General features: G+C 38.2%; 1 protein-coding gene across 1 annotated transcript in view; it reads left to right on the top strand.

The window, feature by feature from the left end:
• Positions 1-26,555, top strand: part of LOC126336485 (dynein axonemal heavy chain 7) — a 978,012-nt gene that overhangs the window by 797,922 nt on the left and 153,535 nt on the right. The window contains exon 52 of the mRNA XM_050000228.1: positions 9,752-9,935. Within this exon, the coding sequence (XP_049856185.1) occupies positions 9,752-9,935 (184 nt within the window). The remainder of the gene's footprint in view (positions 1-9,751; positions 9,936-26,555) is intronic.

The following is a 26,555-nucleotide window of genomic DNA, read 5'->3' as shown; positions in this document are numbered from 1 at the left end:
TAATACAAAGGCCAATAGACAATGCTTTCAATTTTGCTTTACTGTAAACATTTCAGAAAATGTTTATTGGCCTACACAATCATTTACCAAGTAAAAACAATGTCTGAGAAGACTTTAAATTTGTATTCATCTTCTAACTTTATTATGTTGCCTGGCAGTCTGTTGCAAAGTTTTCTGTCAGCATAACTCTCAAGCCTTTGAATGATTGTCCGTTTTGTTCACCAGGTATAGAGTGTTGCACTATTTTGGGTATTGTAGTTATGGAAGTTGGCATTTGTCTGATAATGTGCAAACTGGGCCCTGACAGATTTATATATATGTAATGAAGGTCTTGCTAGCATTCTAATTTTTTAAAATACAGGTTTGTAGTGTGTCTGTGGATGACCATGAGTTATTATTTGTATAGCCCTCTTCTGTGTAAAAAAAAAGTGATGGAACCCCAGAACGTTATTCCATATGTTCCAAGAGATTGAAAATAGCCAGAAAATACCATCCTGCTACCCTCTGTGGTACATATATTGGTAATAATTCTAAGAGAAAAACTGACTTAATTACATTTCTGTGAATTTTTTTTTTACATGGTCATTACCATTGTAAGTTTTATCAACATGCATCCCCAGCAGTTTTGTGTGTCACTGTGTGTATAGTTTTGCATGTCACTCTGTCTTTGGGTTTTTCACCCAACATCAAATCAAAGATTTACATTTTGGCGTATTTTGCCAAGCTGCTTGTAACTTGTTTTATTGCATTTAACGTTGACCTGAAACAAGACTGGACATTCTTTAGGACTTGATCAGTAGTTATTTCCAGCAGTTGCTTCAGTGCATTTATTATCACACTAATATCATCTGCAAATAGTGTGACATTGGCTGCACCATCTGATATATGGATGTTATTTATAAGAAACTATATGGGACCTAAAATATGATTTGTGGTACTCCTATTTCCACATTTTTCTGTCTGATACAAAATTTGTTTTGTGGTTGGTGGATACTTGTGTCAGCCCTACATTATGTGTTCTGTTTTGTAGGTCTGATTCAAACCACTTTTTCCCTGTCCCTTGAATACCTAATGAATTCAACTTTTCTATAAGAAAGCCATGCTCATCAAATGCTTTGGAGATATCTAAATTTAATACTATTATGGTATTGTCTTTTTCTGGATATTTATTATTTCATCAGTGTTGTACATTACTGCTGTTTCTGTATTTTTACCTGCCTGGAAGCCATGTTGATTTCAACTTAGTAACTTGCGGTTATTTAGATACTTGTTGATCCTGTGCTTCATCAATTTTTTTAATTTTTGGGTAAATGCTGGAAGGAGTGATATTGGCCAATAGCTTTCTACCTTATGTAGATTGCCATTTTCAAATAATGGTTTCACTTTTGAGATTTTCAGCCTTTCTGGACACTCCTTCAATAAATGGTAAGTTGGTCATGTATGGAAACGGCCTTGCAATCTGTGGAGCTGTCATTGTTATGACAGACACCACCACATCATCTACTCCTGCTGACATTTTAGGTTTCAAGCCTTTTCTCACTTTTAACACTTCTTGTTCATTTGTTGGCTCTACCCAGATGCTATAAGCAGCTTTTGAAATCTCTCTTTTTCATGGTTTGTAAATTTAAAGCTTAATGAAATGGTTGCAGTTCTGAAATAATTGTTTATACTATTTGGAAACAGTGACAGTTTCTGTGTTTTTGGGAATGATATCTTGGTCTTCACATCATTCCCTGTTTCAGTCTTCACAATGCCCCAAATAGCTTTTGATTTGTTTTAAGGCTGTCTTATTAAGCTCACAAATTTTGCTTTGAAAATTACTTTCCAATATACCCTCTTGTAATTCCTAACATATTCTATGAACTATAGCTTTATAGGTGTTTTCATGTTAGAAATAAGTCTCTTTAGAGTTGAACAAAAGAAAAAATTTCATTTCTCTGACAGTATGACATTCTAGTAAAATTACAAGGAGATGGAATGGTTGGAAAGTACTTTTTTTTCTCTCTCCTACAAAAACATTTACACAGCTTTTGAGACTGTTAGTATTTACCTTGGGGGTGAAAGAGGAACAGGTTTGGGAAAGTTGGAAAGGTCGGGCAGGTCACTCATGTTGAGAGGCAACCAGTCCACAACAGTTCTGAAAGCTAATAGTTATTTCTCTACTTTTAAGTGTGTCAATCATGAGTGCCTTTTGGGGTAGGTACTGACCAGACATTTTTCTTATTCTGATTTTACAGTTTGGAATGCAACTTAGGTGGTTTCTTGGTATTGTATCAGTGTTACATTTTCTGAATGGAATATAAAAATATTGTGAAAAGGAAAGTTGTCACTCACCATATAGTGGAGATGCTGAATCACATAAAGGCACAACAAAAAGACTGTCATAAATGTAGCTTTAGCCAGTAAGGCCTCCATCAAACCTAGATGACAAATACACATGTACACACTTATGCAAACGCAACTCACACAGACATGATTCAGTCTCAGGCAACCAAGGCCACACTGCAAGCAGCAGCACCAGAGTATGATGGGAGTGGCAATTGGGTCGGGCTAGGAGGAGGCTGGGGTGGAGAGGGGGAGGGATAATAGGGTAGTGGTGGTGGACAATGATGTTCTGTTGGGGAGTGCACACAGATGAGGTGGAAAGGGGGTAGGGCAGCTATGTGCGGTCAATGGGATAGATGGAGGGCAGCAGATTTAGATAGAGGGCAGGGAGGGGGGGGGGGGGGATATCAGAAAAGGAAAGAAGTAAATCAACTTGGTACGATGGAGGATGAGGGCTCTGTACTGCCTGAATGGAAACAGAGAAGGGGCTGGATGGGAAAGGACAATGACTAACAAAGTTTGAGGCCAGGAGGGTTACGGGAACGTAGGATATATTGCATGGAAAGTCTCCACTTGCACAATTCGGAAATGGTGGTGTTGATGGGAACAATCCGTATGGCACAGATTGTGAAGCAGTTATTGAAATGAAGGATGTCATGTTTGACAGCATGATCAGCAACAGAGTGGTCCACTTTTTTCTTGGCCGCAATTTGTTGGTGGCCATTCACGCAGACAGACAGATTCTTGGTTGTCATGCTCACATAGAATGCAGTACAGTGGTTGCAACGTAGCTTGTAGATAACATGACTGGTTTTTAACAGGTAGCCCTGCCTTTGAAGGGATAGGCGATGAATGTGACTGGACTGGAGTAGGTGGTGATGGGAGGATGTATAGGGCAGAACTTGTATCCAGGTCTATTACAGTGGTAAGAGCCATGATTAAGGGGTGAGGAGCAGGGGTTGTGTAGGGATGGACGAGTACATTGTGTATGTTTGGTGGAAGGTGGAATACCACTGTGGGAGGGGTGGGAAGGATAGTAGACAGGGCATTTCTCAATTCAGGGCACAACAAAAGGTAGCCAAAACCCTGGTGAAGAATGTAATTCAGTTGCTCTGGTCCTGGGTGGTACTAAGTTATGAGGGGAATGCTCTGCTGTGGGCAGACAGTGCGACTTTGTGAGGTGGAGGAAGACTGGAAAGATAAGGTAAGGGAGTTTTGTTTTTGTACAAGTTTGGGAGAGTAATTACGGTTTGTGAAGGCTTCAGTGAGACCCTTGGTATATTCTGAGTGGGACTGCTTGTCGCTGCAGATGCGAGGAACAGGTATGGTTAGGCTGTATGGAAGGGACATCTCGGTATGGAATAGTTGACAGCTGTCACAGTGGAGGTATTGCATGTGGTTAGTATGTTTGATATGGATGGAGGTACTGATGTAGATATCTGTGACATCTACGTCAACTTCTAGGAAGGTGACATATTGGATTGAGTAGGAGCAGCTGAAGCAAATGGGGGAGAAGTTATTGACAGTCTGGAGGAATCAATGATGCGGTGTCCTCACCCTCGATCCAAATCACAAAGGTGTCATCAGTGAATCCAAACCAGTTGAGTGGTTTAGGATTCTCATTGTTTAGGAAGTATTCCTGTAGATGGCCTGTGAATAGGTTGGCATAGGATGCTGCCATGCAGGTGCCAATAGCCATACCCTAAATTTGTTTTTAGGTAATGCCTTCAGAGGAGAAATAATTGTGGGTGAGGATATAATTGGTAGTGGCGAGTGGAAGGAGGTTGTTGGTTTGGAATCTGTAGGGCTTTGGGAAAGGTAATGTTCAGTAGTGGTAAGGCCTGGGCATTAGGAATGTTAGTGTAAAGGGAGGTGCATCAATACTGATGAACATGACACTGTGTGGTAAAGGGACAGGAACAGTAGAGAGTGGATGGAGGAAATGGTTTGTATCTTTTATGTAGGAGGGTAGGTTCCGCATAAAAGGCTGAAGGTGTTGGTCTATATTAGCAGAGATTCTCTCAGTGGGGGTACAGTAAATGGCCGCAATGGGGCATCCTGGCTCGTTGGGCTTATGGACTTTCGGAAGCTTGTATAAGGTGGGACAAAGTTCAAAACCATCGTACAATATGCATTAGATGAGTATGTCCCAAGCAAGATCGTGAGAGATGGAAAAGAGCCACCGTGGTACAACAACCGAGATAGGAAACTACTGCGGAAGCAAAGGGAACTTCACAGCAAACATAAACATAGCCAAAGCCTTGCAGACAAACAAAAATTATGCGAAGCGAAATGTAGTGTGAGGAGGGCTATGCAAGAGGCGTTCAATGAATTCGAAAGTAAAGATCTATGTACTGACTTGGCAGAAAATCCTAAGAATTTTTGGTCTTATGTCAAAGAGGTAGGTGGATCAAAACAAAATGTCCAGACACTCTGTGACCAAAATGGTACTGAAACAGAGGATGACAAACCAAAGGTCGAAATACTAAATGCCTTTTTCCAAAGCTATTACACAGAGGAGGACTGCACTGTAGTTCCTTCTCTAGATTGTCGCACAGATGACAAAATGGTAGATATTGAAATAGACGACAGAGGGAAAGAGAAACAATTAAAATCACTCTAAAGAGGAAAGGCCACTAGACCTGATGGGATACCAGTTCGATTTTATGCAGAGTATGCAAAGGAACTTGCCCCCCTACTTGCAGCGGTGTACCGTAGGTCTCTAGAAGAGTGTAGTGTTCCAAAGGATTGAAAAAGGGCACAGGTCATCCCCATTTTCAAGAAGGGACGTCGAACAGATGTGCAGAACTGTAGACCTATATCTCTAACGTCAATCAGTTGTAGAATTTCGGAACACGTGTTATGTTTGAGTATTATGACTTTTCTGGAGACTAGAAATCTACTCTGTAGGAATCAGCATGGGTTTAGAAAAAGACGGTCGTGTGAAACCCAGCTCGCACTATTCGTCCACAATACTCAGAGGGCCATAGACACGGGTTCACAGGAAGATGCCGTGTTTCTTGACTTCTGTAAGGCATTTGATACAGTTCCCCACAGTTGTTTAATGAACAAAGTAAGAGCATATGGACTCTAAGACCAATTGTGTGATTGGATTCAAGAGTTCTTAGATAACAGAACGCAGCATGTCATTCTCAATGGAGAGAAGTCTTCTGAAGTAAGAATGAATTCAGGTGTGCCGCAGGGGAGCGTTGCTATTCACAATATACATAAATGACCTTATGGATGACATTGGAAGTTCTCTGAGGCTTTTTTGCAGATGATGCTGTGGTGTAACAATGGAAAATTGTACTGAAATGCAGGACGATCTGTAGCGAATTGACGCATGGTGCAGGGAATGGAAGTCTCAATGTAGATAAGTGTAATGTGCTGCAAATATATAGAAAGATAGTTCCCTTATCATTTAGCTACAAAATAGGAGGTCAGCAACTGGAAGCAGTTAATTCCATAAATTATCTGGGAGTACGCATTAGGAATGATTTAAAATGGAATTATCATATAAAGTTGATCGTCGGTAAAGCAGATGCCAGACTGAGGTTCATTGGAAGAATCCTAAGGAAATGCAATCCGAAAACAAAGGAAGTAAGTTACGTATGCTTGTTCGCCCACTGCTTGAATACTGCTCAGCAGTGTGGGATCCGTACCAGTTAGGGTTGATAGAAGAGATAGAGAAGATCCAACAGAGAGCAGCGCGCTTAGATACAGGATCATTTAGTAATCGTGAAAGCGTTACGGAGATGATAGATGAACTCCAGTGGAAGACTCTGCAGGAGAGACGCTCAGTAGCTCGGTACGGGCTTTTGTTAAAGTTTCAAGAACATACCTTCACCGAAGAGTCAAGCAGTATATTGCTCCCTCCTACGTATATCTCGTGAAGAGACCATGAGGATAAAATCAGAGAGATTAGAGCCCACACAGAAGCATACCGACAATCCTTCTTTCCACCAGCAATATGAGACTGGAATAGAAGGGAGAACCAATAGAGGTACTCAGGGTACCCTCCGCCACACACCGTCAGTTGGCTTGCTGAGTATGGATGTAGATGAAGATGTAGATGTAGATGTAGATGGGAGTGCGGGGAGTGCTAGGGGTGAGCAGGGAGATGGATTCAGGGAAGATGTCATGGGATGGGCCTGGAATGGGGTCACTGTGGTAAGGTCTGTAGGTGGATCTATCTGACAGCTTGTGGAGTCCTTCTGCCAGATAATCATTCCAGTTGAAAAAAACAGTGTTGGAACCTTTATCCACAGATAGGATTATAAGATTGGAATCAGTTTTTATATGGTGGGCTGCAGTTCTTTCTGCAGATGAAAGATTAGTTTGCATATTGAGGGATTTGGGGAATGATGGAAAGGCAAGGTTCATGGTTAAGGCTACGTCTTGTCATGCCCTGAAATGAGAAATGTCCTGCCCACTGTCCTTCCCACCCCTCCCACAGTGGTATCCTGCCGTCCACCAAACCTACACAATATGCTCGTCCATCCCTACACAACCTCTGCTCCTCACCCCTTACCTCATGGCTCATACCCCTGAAATAGATCTAGCTGCAAGACCTGTCCCATACATCATCCCACCACCACCTTCTCTAGTCCATTCACAAACATCACCTATTCCATCAAAAGCAGGGCTACATGTGAAATCAGTCATGTGATCTACAAGCTATGTTGCAACCACTGTGCTGCATTCTATGTGAGCATGACAACCAACAAGCTCCCTGTCTGCATAAATGGCCACCGACAAACTGTATATATTTTCCAATAAGTTACATTGATTGGTTTGTGACAATGATTTTCCAAATTAGAGAAATAGATTTTCCAAATTAGAGAAATAGATTTTCATTAACTATACAGTAGCATAAAGGAGTAGAAGTAATGAATTAATACAGTAAAAGGCAGCACCCCAGCAGAAACCAAGATTTATACAAGTATTGACAGAAAATGATATCAAGATGTTTATTAACAGTGAGCTGGAATCAGTGGAGTCAATTTGAAACAGAGACAATTACTCTTCGTTTGTTACAATGGGTAGAGCAAGTAATTATTGATGAGGTCCAGAGCAGAATTATGGAGACAAAAATTATGGTTTAACTTTCCCAAAAGTATGGATTAGGTGATGGGACATCCTGCAGTATGAAGTAATCATTTATTTAGTGATGAGGAAGTGTTGGGATTCAAAGTTTCAGGGGGTGACCAGGCAGTTGAAATGAATGTTTGTTGCAATAGCTATGCAGAGATGAAGAAGCCTGCACAGTATAGACTTGCATCAAGAGCTGCCTCAAACCACTCTTTGGACCGAGCGATGTGGCGTAGTGGTTAGCTCGCTGGACTCACATTCGGGAGGACAACGGTTCAATCCCACGTCTGGTCATCCTGATTTAAGTTTCCTGTGACTTCTCTAAAGCCGGCTGCTGTGGCTGAGTGGTTCGAGGCACTTCAGTCTGGAACTGCACTGCTGTTATGGCCACAGGTTCGAGTCCTGTCTTGGGCTTAGATGTGTGTGATGCCATTAGGTTTAAGTAGTTCTAGGTCTAGGGGAGTGATGACCTCAGATGTTTAGTCCCATAGTGCTTAGAGCCATTTGAACCATTTCCCGAAATCGCTCCAGGCAAATTCTGGTTTGGTTCCTTTGAAAGGGCATGGCCGACTTTCTTCCGCGTCATTTCCTAATCTGATGAGACCGATGACCTTGCTGCTGGAATGGTCTGTGGAAATACACAGACCATTCCATGTTCCATGAATTATGATGACACAAAAATTTTGGCCCATACATCAAACTTTTGTAGCTCGAGTATCAATGAATCTGTGGAAATAAGATTGTCTGACAACGAGACTCTCATCAATCAAGATAGTGGTTATCAGCTAAACTATGCTTGGAATCCTGTTATAGAGAAACTTTGTAGTCGACGTAGTTATCTGCATAAAGATGAAAATTGACCTGATATCGATACACCAAGCTTTGCACCGTGAAGGGCGCGAGACGCGAGACGCAGCGCACGGAGTTGTTACGAATGCCCACGCTGAGCAGCACATGTCACCTCAGCATGGCTCTAAATAGTGGAGCTCAGCGTGTTCTTGCCAGTATTACTACAGTGGCACTCACCTGAAGATGGCCAGAAGACTCTGCGCCGAAATATTGTGGCAGGACGGTACTGATATCCGGCAGTTCTCCTGTGTTTTTATGGAACAATCAGTACGCCGGCAAAGCTTTAAACACAATGTGAATGGTTTGAAATGAGAGTTCTCTGTTATGTAGCAGATTATTTGTTTCATAATCATAAGACTAATATTGGTGTTGCAAAGAATCTAAAATGGGAGCCAATTTTAGGTAAAGTTAAAAACAGATAACATTTTATGAGAGTATATTCACTGTATATTTAATGTGTTAAGGAAACTGTTTTCTACTACATTTCGAAGAGCAAACCGTCTGGAATAATGTTATAAAGGATTGTAAACAACATCAAGACAAAACAAGCATTTAGGATTAACTCTTGATAATGGTGGCAGAAAATTATGAGCTGTGTCTTATGTGTAGTAGGGATAACGCCATCAGCTGTATTTACTGGTTTGGTTTATATGAAACTGGCTTTAGCATTACAATACTTATTTTCATGGCCCTCTATGACTCTGCATGATCATGTTGATACTGGGAATCACTATCATACTTTTTCGAGGAGGTCCCGAAACATCAGTGTCAAACTAAACTTCTTATAGTCTAAGGTATGTGCAGCATAGCACATCAACTCACAAGTGATAGGTGATTTGTTGACCTTTCTACAGAAATATGGCAGTGATTCCCACTATCAGTGTGATCAACCAGACTTGTAGAAGGGTCTGAAGATGATGTTTTATAACACCTAAACTGGTTGCATATAAATAAAACATGTAAATACAATGAATGATGATATTCATACTATGTACAAGAACCAATAAAGGTTGTTGTCACAACATTCAGCAGAAAATGGATGAGTGGAAATTATGAGCTGTTGTCACACTTTTTAAATATATTGTTAATGTATGTGTATGATAACCGTGGATTTTTTTAAATATTATAATATATCAAACTATTTCGAAACATATAAATTCAAGAATATTCTCTTACATTACTGTTACTAAATATGCCAGGTATCATAGTGTTTAAGTGCATTGCAATAATATTTTTAAACAATGGAAAATCCAGGATGTAATGTAACAGTACTATGAAAATGATAGTTGCTACTCACCATATAGCAGAGATGCTGAGTCACAGATTGGCACAACAAAAGAACTGTGAGCTTTCGACCAGCAAGGACAAAAAACACACACACACACACACACACACACACACACACACACACACACACACACACACACAATAATAATAATAATAACAATACTTTTGTTATATATTTTTCTCTATATTTATTTTGCAGGGCATTCGAGTTGATTTTGTGGACAGCATTGATAAATGGAAAAGAGTATTTGATGACCCAGAACCACATAATTGCCCATTGCCAAAACCTTGGAATGACAAATTGAGTAATTTCCAGAAAATGTTGATCTTCCGATGCATTCGATCAGATAAAGTGGTGCCTGCTGTCCATAGATTTGTCCTTGGTATTTATGTTTGAATATTCAGCACATTTATTTTTTAATGTCAATGAACTATAGTAATTTTATAGGCTCTGTGTCTTTAAATTACATTTTGAATCACTGATTTATCGGTAAAGCACTGAACTCTTCTCCAGCAAGATATATTGAAAGAACATTTGTACGGTCTGGTTAGCAGAGGGAGGTATTGATAAATGGAAGCTTTGAGTCAAGATATGAATTAGATGTGTTTAAGACAGCTGGGAAGAGTATTATATTTATTTTTGTACATGTGTTCCATAAATTGTACAGTGGTCATCATTATTATTCTTCCAAAATTTACTTGTACAGTAGGCATTAACATAATACTTGACTGGACAGCTATTGAATAGATTTCACATACCACAGAGCCCTGCAAACTACTTTGAAATTCATACTGGAGGATAGCTCCTCTTGTAAAAAGTACTAAGATTCTCTTGCACGCTGTTTGCTTATGAGGCATGGGAAGAATTACTGCTTAAATGTCTCTTTGCACAGTGTATTTAGTCTAATGTACCTTTGTGATCCCAATGGGAATGATATTTTAGGGATTGTAGCATATTGTTTGCTTAATACTAGCTCTTGAAACTTTGTATGTTAGTTATCTCCAGGTATCTGTAAGATCAGGTTTTTCAGCATTTCTCTGATGTTATCCTGCTGGCCTTTGTTGCATACACTCAATATTGAATGTTAGTACTGTTTTCCACACTTAAGTAATCTTCTATGATGGATTTTTTTTTGTAAGCAATCTCCTTCGCAGCTGAGTTTCCCATGACCCTACTGATGAAAGAGGTCTGCAACTGACTAGCTACACTTGAATTTGAAAATCCATCTCCTTCTTCTCATTTGCCATATACCATGTCCTTATTGGACTGGCATGTTGTATCAATTTTGACAATGGTAGTTGTAGTTAGTGGCTGGCTTCCCTTCTTGGTACCACCACTTCCACCCCGGAACTAAATTTCTGTGCCTCATCAATCTGCATCTATAGTAAAACTCATGTTCAATTGTGAGAATTTAAATGTTTGCATAATGTGTAAATGTGTAGTATGTATAGTGTCTGAGGTGTGACGTGAGTACTAGCCTGATATGTACCTATTTGTACCACCTGAAAAACATATCCAGGTTGGGCGGCACACCAGGCCCCCACTGGCCAGATTTTATCCAGGGCCTGCACATGTCCCTGTGTCCTGGAAGTGGCCACTTCACTTGCTTGGTAATCTGCTTTGGAGCATTGGAAAAGCAATATATCAGTTAAATAATACACTGTGTCTCTGAAGAAACTGTTATAGGCATGCTTATTCGAATGCAGAGATATGTAAAAAGGCAGAATATGATGCTACGGTTGGAAATACCCATAGAAGACAAGAAGTGTCTGGCACAGTTGTTAAATTTGTTACTGCTGCTCCAATGGCAGGTTATCAAGATTTAAGTGAGTTTGAATGTGTTGTTATAGACAGCACATGAACAATGGGACACAGCATTTTTGAGGTAGTAATGAAGTGGATATTTTCGTGTACGGCCATTTCGTAAGTGTACCATGAATATCATGAATCGGGTAAAATGTCAAATCTCTGACATGTTGTGGCTGGAAAAGATCCTCCAATAACAGGACCAACGATGCCTGTAGGGAATCGTTCAACATGAGAGAAGTGCAGCCCTTCTGCGGATTGCTGCAGATTACAATGCTGTGCTGGGCTATCAACAAATGTCGGCGTGCAAACCATTCAACGAAATATCATTGATAAGGGCTTTTGGAGCCAAAGGCCTACTCTTGTATCCTTGACAAATGCACAACACAAACCTTTACACCTTGCCTTGTCCCATCAACACCAACATTGAACTGTTGATGACTGGAAACATGTTGCCTGTTTGGACGAGTCTCATTTCGAATTGTATCAAGTGGATTGATGTCTACGAGTAGGGAGACAATCTCATGAATCCAATGACCCTGCATGTCCGCAGGGGACTGTTCCAGCTGGTGGACGCTCTGTGATGGTGCGAGGCATGTGCAGTTGACACATACAGAAGCATCCTGTCTGAGCACCTGCATCCATTCATGTCCATTGTGCATTCTGATGGATTTGGGCAATTCCATATAGACAATGCAACACCCCACACATCCAGAATTGCTGCAGAGTGGCTCCATGAACACTCTTCTGAGTTTAAACACTTCTGCTGGCCACCAAACTCCTCACACATGAACATCATTAAGCATATCTGGGATGATTTGCAACATGCTGTTCAGAAAAGATCTCCACCCCTTCACACTCTTATGGATTTCTGGATATCCCTGCAGGATCATGGTGTCAGTTCCCTCCAGCGCTACTTCAGACAATGGTTAAGTCCATGCCAGGTCAAGTTGTGGCACTTCTGTGTGCTCACGGGGGCCCTACACAATATTAGGAAGGTGCAGCAGTTTTGTTCGCTCTTCAGTGTGTATGTACTAACTACAAAATGAGTAAATGATGACAAGTTATATACATAATATTTGTATTGATATACTATAGGAAATTCTTTTGTAAAATATAAATGATGTAGGAAGTAAAATTAACAAGTAATCTTTAGACTGTTGTACAGATAAAAATATTTGAGAAAATTGGTAGCTTTTGGAAAAATCCTTCTTCAAAGAGGTATTACACTACAGAGAAACTATCTGCTGACCTGCTACCGTTATTCCTTAAATTATTTGTTGTAAGTATTAGCAACAAGTTGTTATTGATACTTACATTATCACTTAAAAACATGAATTTATTTATGATAATAACCCAATTTGGAAACTTGCATTTAATAATTTGTGAGCAGTTCAAAAAAATGTACTTGGTATTGTTCTGAATATAGATTCCCTGGTTATAAAGCATGTAAAGTATCTGTTCTTGGGCGCCATGACCAACCTCATTTGAACTCCTCTGTCAAGAGAGTTAATTTGGAGCTGGAACGGCTGCTTATGTCGGGTGCAGGGTCGCACATTGGTGTGGTTCCTGTTGATTCTCTCAATAGGTGGGATTATACTAGGCATGGCCTTCAACTCAACAGGAAGGGTAAGGGTAAATTGGCTGGGAAAATAGCAGGAAAGTTAAAGAGAGGAGGCACTGTCATGAGTGGTAAAATACCAGTGGTTATAAGGTTAAGAAAAGACGCTTTTTTAGGGTAGGGAGGACAGAAAGAAACCAAATTTTAAGAGAGGTTAGAACTGAGACAAACCTTCAGTTTGAGAAAGAAACCAAAAACATAATTCTAGCTTCTTACATCAGCGTAAACAACTATTGGTTAAGAATATTCAACAGTCAGCAGATATTTTAACTCAGCTATCTTTATTGCATCAAAATATTTACGGACTGAGAAATAAAATTAATGAATTAACTATCTGCATAGATGAATTAGAGTCTTCAAACCCTGCCTCTCTGAACATCATGTGACCACTGGTGTAGAACTTTTAAGTGTTACAGGGTTTAGGTTAGCATCTCACTTTTGTAGATCAGAAATGGAGAAAGGTGGAGTTGCCACATTCATCAGGAACTGTCATTAATTTAAGAACATAGACATTCATAAATTTTGTCTAGAGCAGCATATGGAAGCATGTGCAACAGAAGTAGAATTTCACAAAAAATCCTTCATAATATTAAGTGTATATCGATCACCTGCAGGTAACTTTAATCTGTTTGTAAACCACCTTGAAGCTGTACTGGCCCATTGAACAACCAAAAACAAAGAAATAGTGGTTGCTGGTGATTTCAATGAAGATTTCCTTAAAGACTCTCCCAATAAGAACTTATTTGAGTTAGTAACACTATCATTCAACTTACTTCCCACTGTAAAGTTCCCCACTAGGGTAGCCAATTACTCACAAAAAGCCATTGATAATATATTTATAGAAAAGTCCAATGAACAAAATTATATTCCAAAACCAATAGTCAATGGCCTCTCAGACCATGATATGCAGTTCCTTCTGTTAAATGTTAATACTGAACAGGAAATAAAATCTGTTAAATCTGAGCTCAAGAGGGTAATCAATAAGCCAAAAATTGATTATTTTAGGACACTCCTCAGAGACATTCACTGGACTGATGTTTACAGTGCTCATGGCATGAATGAAAAATATAACACTTTTGCTAATAAAGTATTCAAACACTGTTTTCCCCCAAAACTTACCAAGGTTAGGGCAAAGTCTACAAAGAAGCCATGGATTACTCAAGGGGTATCTTGTAAAACAAAAAGAAAACTATTTGTCAATCAGAAACAGTTCCGATGTTGATACTATAGTACATTACAAGAAATACTGCAAAGTGTTAAAGACTGTAATACGGATATCGAAGCAAATATATTACAAGGAAAAGATAGTCATATCAGATAACAAAATAAAGACTATATGGGATATAGTAAAGGAGGAGACTAGTAGAAACAGACATGAAGACAAACAAATAGCATTAAGAGTAAATGATGATACATTGGTGACAGATGTGTATATTGTTGCAGAACTTTTTAACAAACATTTTATAATTGTTACTGAAAAGATGAGGTTGTCAGGTTCGGTAGATGCTGCTCAGAGCAGACATTTCAAGTCACTTCCATAATATGAATTTGACCCTCACTACCCCAGCAGAAACAATGTCCATCATAAAATCTTTAAAATCAAAAACATCTAGTGGGTATGATTTTTTTTTTTAATTTATTTACATGTCAAGTTCCGTAGGACCAAATTGAGGAGCAAATCTAAAAGGTCATGGAACGTGTCAGTACATGAACTTGCAACATAAAAGTAATAACAGATAAAAATAAATGTTCATGAACCTCAAAGAAAATCAGTCCATAAGTTTAAGCAAACACTGTCAGCAATACAATGAGAATCAGCTTAATTTTTGAAGGAACTCCTTGACAGAATAGAAGGAGTGACCATTGAGGAAGCTCTTCAGTTTCGATTTGAAAGCATGTGGATTACTGCTAAGATTTTTGAATTCGAGTGGCAGCTTATTGAAAATGGATGCAGCAGTATACTGCACACCATTCTGCACAAGAGTTAAGGAAGTCCAATCCAAATGGAGGTTTGATTTCTGCTGAGTATTAACCGAGTGAAAGCTGCTTATTGTTGGAAATAAACTAATATTGGTAACAAGAAATGACAATAAGGAATATACATATTGAGAGGCCAATGTCAAAATACCCAGACTCGTGAACAGAGGTCGACAAGAAGTTCATGAACTCACACCACTTATTGCCCGAACCACCCGTTTCTGAGCAAAAAATATCCTTCTAGAATGGGAAGAGTTAACCCCAAAACATAATACCATATGATGTAAGTGAATGAAAATAAGCAAAGTAGACTAATTTACTTGTCAAAGTATCACTCACTTTCGATACCGTTCGAATAGTGAAAATGGCAGTATTAAGTCTTTGAACAAGATCCTGAACGTGGACTTTCCCCGACAGCTTACCATCTATCTGAACACCTAGGAATTTGAACTGTTCAGTTTCACTAATCTTATGCCCGTTCTGTGAGATTAAAACGTCAGGTTTTATTGAATTGTGTGTTAGAAACTGTAAAAACTGAGTCTTACTGTGATTTAACGTTAGTTCATATTCTACAAGCCATGAACTGAGGTCATGTACTGCACTACTTGAAACCGAGTCAATGTTGCACACAACATCCTTTACTACCAAGCTAATGTCATCAGCAAACAGAAATATTTTAGAGTTACCCATAATACTAGAGGGCATATCATTTATATAAATAAGGAACAGGAGCGGCCCGAACACTGATCCCTGGGGCACCCCCCACTTGACAATACCCCACTCAGATCCCACATCACAGCCGTTATCAGCATTGTGAATAATGACCTTTTGCTGCCTGTTGCTAAAGTAAGATGTGAACCAATTGTGAGCTACTCCCCTTATTCCGTAATGGTCCAAGTTCTGGAGCAATATCGTGAGATCAACACAGTCAAATGCCTTTGTTAAATCAAAAAATACGCCAAGTGTTCGAAACTTTTTGTTTAGCCCATCCAGTACCTCGTAGAGAAAAGAGAATATAGCATTTTCAGTTGTCAAACAACGTCTAAAGCCAAACTGTACATTTGATAGCAAATAGTGTGATATAAAATGATCGATTAACCTTACATACACAGCCTTTTTGATAACTTTTGCAAACACTGATGGCATAAAAATAGGTCTAAAATTATCTACATTATCTCTTTTTCCCTTTTTATAAAGCAGCTTTACTACTGAGTACTTTAATCGCTCAGGAAACTGACCATTCCTAAAGGAAAAATTACAAATATGGCTAAATACAGGGCTAACATGTGCAGCGCAGTACTTTAATATTCTACTAGACACTCCATCATTAACATGAGAGTCCTTAGTCTTCAGTGATTTAATTATTGACTCAATCTCCCTCTTGTCTGTATCACAGAGGAGTATTTCAGACGTCAATCTCGGAAAGGCATTTGCTAAGAAATTTATATGATTTCCAATAGAAACAATTCTTTTTTAATTCACCAGCAATGCTCAGAAAATGGTTGTTAAATACTGTACATACATCTGATTTATCAGTAACAGAAATATTATTACTGCGAACTGACTTTATATCATCAACCTTGTGCTGCTGACCAGACACTTCCTTCACAACTGACAATATGGCTTTAATTTTATACTGTGAATTAGCTATTCTATTTGCATACCACATAATTTTTGCCTTTCTAATAACATTTTTAAGCACCTTACAATACTGCTAGTACCCTGTTCAGAATGTTCTAATGGTAAGCAACTCTCAAAGAGCATGAGAAATGTGTTATGGAAAGCATTGTATTTATCATCTATATTATTGACACTATAAACATCTTGCCGCACTTGTTCCTTGACAAGTTTAGAAAAACTCTCTATTGCTGTTGGATTAACTTTCGTACGTAGTTTTTAATTAAATACGACATTGGTTTGAGTACAAAAACCTTTTATTGTTAAAATTTGTGCATCATGGTCTGAAAGGCCATTCACCCTTTTATTAACAGAATGCCCATCTAGTAATGAAGAATGAATAAAAATATTCTCCATGACTGTGCTACTGTTCCCTTGCACCCTAGTTGGAAAAAACACAGTTTGCATCAGATCACATGAATTTAGGAAATCTACCAACATCGTTTTTCTTGCACAATCATGTACAAAATTAATATTGAAGTCACCACATATAACTACTTTCTGGTACTTCCTACAAAGTGAATCAAGAATCCTCTCTAGCTTAAGCAAAAATCCTCCGAAGTCGGAGTTAGGGGACCTATAAACAACAGCAATTAGAAGTTTAGTTTCACTAAATTCAACTAATGTTGCAGAACTTTCAAATATCTGTTCAGTGCAGTGTCATGATACGTCTATGGACTTAAATGCAATACTGTTTTTTACGTACAGAGCCACTCCCCCACCCCGCAAGGAACTCCTTGAGAAACAGCCAGCTAATCTGTAGCCTGGTAAAGGAAGCCTCTGAATTATCAAATTATTTAAGTGGTGCTCTGATACACCAATAATTTCAGAGTTAACATCTATTAGCAGTTCACTAACTTTATCTCTAATACCTCTTATATTTTGATGAAATATGCTAATTCCTTCTCTACTTGGAAACATTACATCCTTTGGAGGTGAGCCCGTAGAGGCACTTCCTTTAAGCAGGTATACTTCAGTCTAAAAAAGGTGCAGCTCTAACACCAACTACTACAGGAATTTTTCCATGAGTGATACCACAACCACCACCCACTTCACTGTCACCTATAAGCTTAGCCAGCCTCCCCTTTCCATACCTATTGAGGTGCAGGCCATGCCTAGTGAAACCCCATCTACTGATAGACCACTGAGATGTGATCCATGCCCTCAGCCATCAGTGCCCTCCCCAGCCCCACATTAACGTGCCTAACATCCGCATTAAGGTTATGCCGTTCATGACGCTGAAAGAGTTGCATGAAATGCACATTAGTGCCACCAGTTTGAGTAGCTATCTTAACCAAGTCACCACTGACATCATATTCCCCATCCCTATCAAGACTGTTCCCTGCTCCACCCACTATCACTACCTGATCCTCTTTAGTAAAATTCTTACATAACTCCCCTATGCTTTCAGTCACCTGAGCCAACCCTGCACTAGGCTTCACAATGCTGGTGACCTGGTACTCACTCCCCAACACTTCCTTCAACTGCTGGCCCACACCTCTACCGTGGGAACTACCTAGCAGCAGAACCTTCTTTCTGCTAGGCTTTGCTGCTAACCTAGGCCTCCTAATTGCTGAGGAGTGCTGCAAGTTATCTACATCTACAGCTACACAAGGCTGCTCTCCACTCAACTCTGACAGTGGGTTGTATCTATTGCATGTATGCAAACTAAAACTGTCTGAATACCTCCTCTTCCTAGCTACCTTCTTGCCAACTGCCAGTTCCCATTCCCCACCACCCTTCACCCTCCTCAACCTATCTAGTTCTTCCTTTGCGCATTGTAACTGCACCTGAAGGGCACAGATCTTATGCTCCTGCTCCTCTATTAACTTGTTTCTACTACAGATTCTACATTCCCAGGAGAGGATCTCCCTAAAATGACCACTGGCTTCCCCACTGCATTCCCTCCCAATGAAAATACTTTGAACAAATCCCACACCGTAATCCACAACTCACAAACCTACGACAGAGCCCACACATATCACTCATGGTAAAATTTTACTGCTACTAAAAAAATTTTCCATCTACATTACCAAAGTTCAGTTACACCAGTAGAAATATCAGCAAACTTAATTAAAGAATGTGATTCTGAGCTAAGCAACATATTAAGCCATCTGTGTAACCAGTCATTTATCAGTGGAATATTTCCTGAATCGTTGAAATATGCTGAAGTTAAGCCAGTGTTTAAGAAGGGAGATAAAAAAATAGCATCAAATTTCTGTCCAATTTCACTGTTGCCGGCACTCTCAAAAATTTTAGAAAAAATAATGTACAATCGGCTTTATAACTATCTTATCTCAAATAGCATACTCTCAAAGTCGCAGTTCGGGTTTCTAAAGGGTTCTAATATTGAGAAGGCTCTCTACACTTACAGTGAAAATGTGCTTAATTCATTAGACAAGACATTACAGGCAACTGGTATATTTTGTGATCTGTCACAATCTCCTTTTAAATAAATTAGAATATTATAGTGTAACAGGAAATGCTGCAAAATGGTTCAAATCTTATATCTCTGGCAGGAAACAAAGGGTGTTATTAGGAAAGAAACATGTATCAAGCTATCAGGCATCATGAAACTGGGAACTAATTACATGTGGGGTCCCACAAGGTTCCATTTGATTGTATCAGTGATCTTTCATCAGTAACATTACCAGATGCCAAGTTTGTTTTGTTTGCCAATGATACAAACATTGCAATAAATAGCAAATCAAGTGTAGTCTTAGAAATATCAGCTAATAAAATATTTGTGGACATTAATCACACGTTCCTAGCCAATTCTTTGTCACTAAACTTTGAAAAAACACACTACATGCAGTTCAGAACTTGTAAGGGGTGTCCCATGAGTATATGCCTAACATACGATGACAAGCAGATAAAGAAAAGGACAGTGTTAAATTCTTGGGATTACAGCTTGATAATAAATTCAGCAGGGAGGAGCACACCGCAGAACTGCTGAAGCATCTAAACAAATCTCTATTTGCAATTCGAATTCTGTCAGACATAACTATGCTTGCCTTCATTCAATAATGTCATATGCGATTATTTTCTGGGGTAATTCATCAAGCCAAGCTAAGTTTTCTGGGCACAAAAACATGCAGTAAGAGTTGTATGTGGTGTGAACTCAAGAACATCCTGCAGAAGCCTGTTTAGGGAACTAAAGATACTAACTGCTGCTTCCCAATATATTTGTTCCTTAATGAAATTTGTCATTAAAAATATATCACTTTTTCAAACCAACAGCTCAGTTCATGGAATCAATACTAGAAATAAGAATAATCTTGACACGCATTTAAAGTCACTTAGTCTTGTACAAAAAGGTGTGCATTATTCAGGAACACACATTTTCAATAACGTGTCAGCAGCCATAAAAAGCTTAACAACCAATGAAATTGAGTTTAAGAGAAGCCTAAAGGATTTATTTTTGGCCAACTCCTTCTACTCCGTTGATGAATTTCTCAGTAAAACCAACTGATTTTTGTGTGCATATATAAGAACAATATAACTTCTGCAAAATTTCAGAGCGGTAATGTGTAGTGTGTGTATGTGTGTGTGTGTGTGTGTGTGTGTGTGTGTGTGTGTGTGTGTGTGTGTGTGTGTAAGTGCAGTCTAACTTCTGCACCATTTCAGTGCAGTAATGTGTTCATTGTAAATAAGTATTATAGTAGTTGTATTACACATTTATTACCGTATAAATAAATAAAAAACTTTTTTATTTTAAATTCAGTGCATTAGTATTTGTAAAATGACTCTTTCATGTAGTGTTCATTAAAAAATGATGATCATTCCACTTGAGACCAGTGGAATAGTACATTAGCTTAATTGTTTTGGTTGTAAATATTTGTCATGTATTGTTGTTTTTCTGACATGTTCTACATTCTGGAGGACCACCTCACTATGGATCAATTGGAATGAAAGTAAATCTAATCTAATCTAAATAATGGGAAATGGGTAGAAAATTTTTTAACACTAGTGATTGCAAAATGTACTTGGATCAATTACAGTTCTGTAATTCCTAGTGACTGCCATTTTCATGTCTGTTCGCAAATGTGAACATTGCATTGCTTTGCCTGAGAGTTGTGTTCCGTAGGGAGATGGGAAACCAGATATGAATGAAAATATGCACTTAGAAGCACTGGAAGGTATTCCCAACTGTATAAATAGTTTTCAGCAATGTATAGTTAGACTTACTCTACAAATGATTCTTATCACTCATTTCTGTGTGACACAATTTTTTGGAGTTCTCCTACAAAAATTACCATAGCACATAATGTAATTTTCATAACCAAAATATGCAGCCTTTGTGATTTTCTGGTCACCACTATGAGAAGCTACTTTTGAGGAAAAATAGTCTAATTGAATCTTTTCAAGGTGGTAGTCCCTGTTTAGTTCTAAGATGCAACTACTCATTACTGTATGCCATTTATAAATCTCTTTGGATCTTTGTAGCTAAAGTAAAACTAAATAACTTTAGTCTTGATTAGTGCGTGTGAGAGGAAATTGATAGTAAACTAGCTGCAGACCATGGAGACTAGGTTATGAGTGTCAGTAGCTAGTGTATTTTCAGTCACTAAACTGGTGTCTCTGTCAAACATTCTTAATTTACACATGCTATTCACAGCTGCTTACCTGTTGTTGGCATAAAAAAGAAACAAAAGGGGGCTGAAAATAGAACTTTGTACTTCATTGTGGACAGCTCCAAAATCTGATGTGAGAGTTTCTCCTGATCTGCAGTCCAACCCTTTCAAGTTAGCTTTCTAGCAATGAGGTGGAAATTCACCAACTACCCTAACAAGTCACTGATGCCATAGTACTGAGAGTTCTCTAACAGAAGATCAGATAATATAATCAAAGATTGTAATCTGATCTCAGAATATACTCACTAGCAGACAATTCTTGTTTAGGTATTCACAAATGTAGGTTTGTTGCCCAGTTGATACATTCTTATTGACCATTAAAAATAGGCAAATTGTTTTACTTACTTTGCATTAAACGTTTTCAAATACTAATGAAAATTCAGGTGGAGGTGAAATTGGCATGTAATTGTTCACTCCACCTTTTTCAGAAGAGATTTCACAATGGCGTATTTTATTACATTAAAAGTAATGAAAACTTGTTGACATCCTTTGCCTCAACTAGAGTTGATTTACATTCTGTCTGTTCGGTGACATTTAGGAAACATTTATTAAATATCCCTTCAAATTCCTGCTTATCTATAATCCCTTAACATAAAATCCCAAGCTAACTCAGTTTTGTTACTTTGATAGAAACTTAAAATCATGGGTATACTCAGGCAACTTAAGAAGAGATGTTTGAAAGAATAAAACCTTACTTATGTCCTTATCAGTGCTTATAGTTAGTGTTCAGCTGCCAGTCTGACTGTTCTGTTACGGTTGAAGTTGAGGTGTTCGCCACTTGATATCATCTTTATTGTGTGAAGCTATGGATAGTCAACAAAAAGATACATGGTTTGAGCCTCTGTCCTGTATTGTTGTTTAGGCAGTACTTCTGAAAAATTGTGGATATAGGGATCCTGAGTTAGCTATTGAATTTAGCAGCTTATAAAGTGAAGAAGAATGTGATGTTACTTCATTAAAGAGTAAAAGTGATGACAGTTCATCAGTTGACTCAGAGCTGCTCATCAATGGTAGGAGATAATTATGTCTGCTGTCTTAAACCTAGCTTCTCCAAGATTTCTGTTCACAAGAAACCACTGTGAAATCATAGTTGCACTTCACATCTACACAGTTTCAGGATATTTTAGTCTAAGTGCAGCACATTGAGTATGCTTGGAATTTTATTACTGGTGATCTTCAAAAATTTATGACATCATTATTTTGAGCTTGAAAAGCTATTCTTATCTGTCTGTATGTACTATCATTCATTATAGGATGTGTCTCATTAATAAAAAATACTCTTTCTTGGAATGTAATTAGAAAAAGATCAATGTTAAGGGGTTAGTTTCATTATTATTAAGGTAGAGGACTCTATTGAAAGCCATACTGGAAGCTACACCAAGCTTACTTCTTGTTGTATTTTACATATGTTTAATTCTTTTACACTTGAATTATCAATTTTTCCAAGCAAATTTTTTGTTCAATCACCCAGTTTAAATGTTTGTGATAATTGACAGATTTTTTATATTTTTTTATTTGGGTCACAGATATTTTTTTTATTTGATGTCCTCGGTTCAGTACATAAATCTTTCATCCCTTTATGATGTTTTACTCCTTATAATGATCATGGCTCCTTTCCCTGCTTGTGTGGTGGACATTCATTCAGTACATTCATTATGAAAAAATATTTTCAAATAGAGATGCAGTTTCATTACTAGATGTGTTGAAGCTAGAGTTAACATCAGATTACAAATAAACAGCAACTATCTCCTCATTGAAAACACTCCTTAAACATTTAACTGTACATCAAAATAATTTAGCTACTTGTTCTCATCCATTGCCACTGGAGATAAGCAAGGCTTTATTTTCTTGAATGTCTGTTCTTAAGTTGCCAGAGTATACTCAAGCTTTTAAATTTCTGTCAAAATAATAAAAATGAGATAACTTGGGATTTTATGTTAAGGGCTTAAAGGCAAGCAGGAATTTGCAAGGATATTTAATGAGTATTTCCTAAATATCACTGAACTGATAGACAGTAAATCAATACTAGGTGAGTCAAAGGATGTTAATAAGTTCTCATTACTTTTAATGTAATGAGATATGCCTAGCACATTGTGGGTTGTGACTTTTAACATACATCCCTCTTCAAGAGAAAGGTCAATACTAACTTGCCTGACATCACAATTTTATAATCAAGTTTTTATCTCTGTAGTTGTCACTAATTAATGTGCTAGAATTGACAGTGATTATAGTAAGGAAGTCTACTATCTGAATTAAGTGGAACTGGCCACAAAAGTTGTTCAAGACAAAATTTTTAGTCGGAGCCAAGTAAAATTCTATCTTAATATTAGTAATAGCCATAATATCCTTCACTGTTCCTGTTAACTTCCACCACAGAAGTTTACATCGAATGGTGAAACATTGGAAATTAATAGAGGGAGTGTCTCCTGCTTAGCTGACTGGCAACATGCTTGCCTACGATGCAGTGGGCTCGGGTTTGATTCAAAGGCGGGTTGGAGATTTTTCTCCACCCGTAGACTGGGTGTTGTTTTGTGCTCATCATTATCTCACCATCACCGATGTGTAAGTCACCCAATGTGGCCTCATCTGAAATTAGACTTGCACCCAGTGGCCAAATTTCCCTGGACGTGGCCTCCTGGCCAATAATGCCACATGATCATTTTATTTCAATACAGAGAATTGCATATTTAGATGACAAGATGATGCACTGCATTGCATTCATGCTACCTACCAATCTATTCTAGCACAAGATCACATCTATACCAGATGATGCATCACCTGGCAGAAATTGCATTGTGAGCTGTAAGCCTCCTAGAGCAAGAGTTTTCTCTGCCACATGCCTCGTTACCACAGCACCTGAATTTTACCTGAAAAGCATGCTATAGGAAATGCTCCCAATCCTTTGCACATCCATTGCTGACACCAAGCTCTCTATATAACCAGTGCAGTGATTACATGTTTCTTACATGTCTGAATCTTAACTGCTTGTTGTAGTGCTGCAAGTCAGATGCATGAGCTGTGAGGACACCAGAGGCGTTTCAGTTCTGCGTGCCTATAAGAAGACAGTATTACAGGCACCCTTTCACACCTATGGAGAACTGGTTGGCATAGGACTGACACAATATTGTAGGACATGAATTATTCAGTACTTCACCACTGTAGCCTTTCTAATTGTGGAGTATCTGCATCACAAAGTCTGTTACGTTATAGCAAGTGCAGTTGAATTGACCATTTAGTGAGCTAGGTAACCTGCTGCAGTACTATGTGTGTGGCTGGTAGAGGAGTATCAGCCTCATGGAGTTCATTATGATACATTGAGTGCAGTATGATCTATTCCTCCATGTACTAGTAATCCCCACTGTGGCACCATGCATCCAGCCATTAGAGACAAAATCTGAATGTTGTTAGATAGATTGCATATGATCCATAAATTCATTATTATGGCAATTGCTTTTGATAGTCACTACATGCTCAATTCATAAATTGTACATGTATTTGGCTTGTTCATTTTTGTTAGTTTAGATATGCTCATGTTACCTGTGTAAATCCAGTTATCAGTGTGTTGCACAGTTCTTCAATTCCCTTGTTAAATTACTCAGATTTTCTGTTCTCTAACAATAGTACTGATGTCCTTTCAGTTGTCTAAACAGAAATGTTAACTGACATTTCTGATGGGCATTAGGCACTCATGACATGTTCTGGTGTACCAACTATTCTGATATTCCTTTGTTCATAGACATTTTATAGGCTTCTGCAACTGGTTGTGCCTTGTTAATGTTCCAGTTAAGGAATTGTTCAAATCCAGATGCTCTTTGATCACACAGTTCCTTGATTTAATGTTCCCTTGTACCCTGCTCACCTAGTAATACTAGTGTATCTGCATGTCATGTTCAGTGAGGAACAAATTCCCATTGGAGAATCTATAAGATGTTTAGAACTTTGAATCAGTACATGGTTTTAAAACACACACACACACACACACACACACACACACACACACACACACACACATATTATGTCTGTTGTAATAAGTTGCTAACATAACTGTCACAAAAGGTAATAAATGTGATTGTAGTAATATTATGTTAATTTGTTGAGCTAGTTGTTCAGATGTGAGTCACTGCCTCATGGTCCAACACACATTGATTATTTATTATCATGTGATATAGATGAACAATTAAAACTCATGATGTGACATGGAACATTGTGGATATGTTTTTCATGAATTTAAACGATTAAGGCTGGTTTTCCTTGCTGTCTAATCCTTGAATCCTGCCCAACTCTCCTCATGGTCTCCTTGGATAGAAGTGATATACACCAAGATAAAACCATTATTCAAGTGGGATCAACAGAAGATATCTCTCTTCTGCTAGTCATCTCTAAAGATGTTTCAAAAACTCAACTACAACTAAACAAATTCAAAAGTTTCTCACAGTAAATGACATAATTTTTAAAACCCAGTTTTGCTTTCAACAAGAAAAAAGGACAGTACGTACAATCAGTAGTTTATTCAGAAGATATGTTTCACTTTAGATAAGAGTGAAAAGATCACAGAAATATTCTGTGACTGGACAAAAGCATTCAGTTAAGTGAATCTTTTCCACATATGACAGATGTATATGGTTATGAACAGTATTTTACAGTGTTTCAGCAAAGAGTGAGTGTAATTTCAGATTCAGGAAATTACTTCTGTGAGTGTAAAACAATTTTCTGAGGAATCCATAAGGTTTGATATAGGGTCCCAATCTGTTCCTATTCTATGTTCATGAACCACCAGTTACTACTCATATTCACTCAGACTTAGTTCTATTTGAAATGACGCGCCTGAAAAAATCAAATAAAGTGTCACTGGTTCTAACAAAATGGACTACAGCTGAATGTCACTAAAACACATATGGTGTAATTTGGAACTAAATCATCACATAGAGAATTTCTTACTTCCAGTGCATTTCAGACTCTGTGCCCAAACAACAGAGTATGCTGGGTTGAAAAGTTACAATCAAGTGAAGGGCAGGAATATATTCAGTGTGTAACTTGGTTATCAGAAAAGACTAATCTTTATCCTTCTAACAGAGAAGTTTTATTTTACTATTGAATAATTAATGGCAAACAATTTCACCATTGGAACAATGGGCTTTGTGTGTGTGTGGATGGTATCAAATTGAGTACATAATGCAAATGTGCAGTCTTAAAATATACAAGCTGTGTGAATCTAATACTGAAAGTTGTAAGGAAAGCAAACTAATGTATAATTACAATTATATTATGGTACATGTTTGTGGGGTTT

The sequence above is a fragment of the Schistocerca gregaria genome, chromosome 2 (genome assembly GCF_023897955.1).
Source record: "Schistocerca gregaria isolate iqSchGreg1 chromosome 2, iqSchGreg1.2, whole genome shotgun sequence".
NCBI lineage: Eukaryota > Metazoa > Arthropoda > Insecta > Orthoptera > Acrididae > Schistocerca > Schistocerca gregaria.
Note: the sequence above shows the minus strand (reverse complement) of the source record. Positions and strands in the feature narration are given on the sequence as shown.